The sequence below is a fragment of the Alligator sinensis genome, unplaced genomic scaffold (genome assembly GCF_000455745.1).
Source record: "Alligator sinensis unplaced genomic scaffold, ASM45574v1 scaffold2180_1, whole genome shotgun sequence".
Classification (NCBI taxonomy): domain Eukaryota; kingdom Metazoa; phylum Chordata; order Crocodylia; family Alligatoridae; genus Alligator; species Alligator sinensis.
Window position 1 is genome coordinate 71,208 of NW_005843644.1, and position 1,588 is coordinate 72,795.

General features: G+C 51.1%; 1 protein-coding gene across 1 annotated transcript in view; it reads left to right on the plus strand.

Moving 5' to 3' along the window:
- CR1 (complement C3b/C4b receptor 1 (Knops blood group)) overlaps nt 1-1,398 on the plus strand; it is a gene marked incomplete at its 3' end in the record, with an annotated part of 37,313 nt that extends 35,915 nt beyond the window's left edge. The window contains exons 39-41 of the mRNA XM_006039042.1: nt 198-374; nt 837-1,019; nt 1,216-1,398. Of these exons, the coding sequence (XP_006039104.1) occupies nt 198-374; nt 837-1,019; nt 1,216-1,398 (543 nt within the window). The remainder of the gene's footprint in view (nt 1-197; nt 375-836; nt 1,020-1,215) is intronic.
- Between the last annotated feature and the right edge of the window lie 190 nt (nt 1,399-1,588).

Sequence of the window (1,588 nt, forward strand, 5' to 3'; positions counted from 1 at the left end):
TCCGCTGCTTCAGTTTGCATTTGGAATTTGCCATATGATGGCACAGCAACATTATGGCAACTTCTGATCGTGGTGTTTGGGCTGGGATGAATTTCCATGTCAGATATAGAGGAGGATTAAAACTGGGTAGATTCAACAGGAAACTGGTGATGAGGATGAGGTAACCGAAGGCTCTAATGCCCTTTCTTGCTCTGCAGTTATGTGTGGATCTCCAAAAGTCCAGAATGGAAAAGCAACTGGTGCCAAACCTGTCCACAACCCCAGAGACACTGTGACAGTGGAATGTGATGCAGGTTACGCCGTGAAGGGCACTCTCGAGTCTCGGTGCCAGGACGACGGCACGTGGGACCCTCCAGTCCTGGTCTGTGAAAGGGGTAAGGACTGGGCTTAATCTGTGTCACCGAGCAGATTGTCACCCTCATTTTAATAACAACTTATGTCTGCGTGTTTCAAAAAGAGCACTAAAGAAATGAAGCCCAGCCAACCCTGGCCTCTGATTTAGACAGGCTCCTAAATTAACTGGGGTCTACCTGTTTCAAAAAGAGCTCTGAGGCCAGCCCTGGTTATCAGAGTAATATGGAGACGTTAATGTTGGGAAAAGTTGTTGGGGGGTTTGGGGAAGTGAAGGTGGCATGGCCATGATTTGTTCTTGCTGTATGCTCAGAGGTAAGTGGGTGGGATGGGGGACAATAGGTGGGCAGTGTTCCTGGGGAACTGAGCTAAAGTTCTGGCTGAGACCATTGGGCTGGCTTCTGTGCTTGCTGGGGGAATGTTTTGTAACTTTTGAAATACCCGAAATGAGCCTGTTCAGGTCACACTATCTTCCCTCCCTGCAGTGCGGCAGTGCCCCCTGCCACCAAATATCACTCATGCCGAGCACAGCAGCCGAGACGTGGAAACATTCACCCCGGGGATGTCTGTGAATTACAGCTGTGAGCCGGGCTACTCCCTGGCGGGAGAGGGATCGATTTACTGCACAACATCTGGAGCCTGGAGCCTCCCGCTTCCTCTCTGTGAAGGTGCGTTTGGGCTCTACGTCCCAGAGCTGCAAGGAACAGATTCTTAGAACGTCATTGTTCAAATCAGTCACAAGTGTGCACAGACACTAGCAGGCAGCCAGGGTCGGGCAGCAGGACCAAACTCTGAGGCAGAAGCCCTGCTGACCAAGCAGGCTGCCCCTTCTGCGCCCGCCCACATTCCACATTTCATTTCCAGCTGTCACCTGCCCAAACCCAGAGATCCTAAATGGAAGAAACCTAGATGAATGGACCCCCACGTACAGCCCTGGGGACAGGGTGAGGTTTGAATGTAGTGCTGGCTACAGCCTGAATAGCAGCCATGAGATCCAGTGCAGGGATGATGGCATCTGGGATCCCCCAGTGCCAGTGTGCAATCAGGGTAAGCATGAATGCTAGGGAGTGGCGGGTCTGTGTAAGGGGTAATATCCAAAGTGGAAAACAGAGATGACTTCACTGTGTAGGTAGTGCTCAGGTTGACATGGCCAAGTGTGAAGTTGCAGGAACCTGATCAAAATACACAAATGAAGAGTGAAACTGAGGTTTCTGCAAGGGAAAAGCGTCTGTAGGGA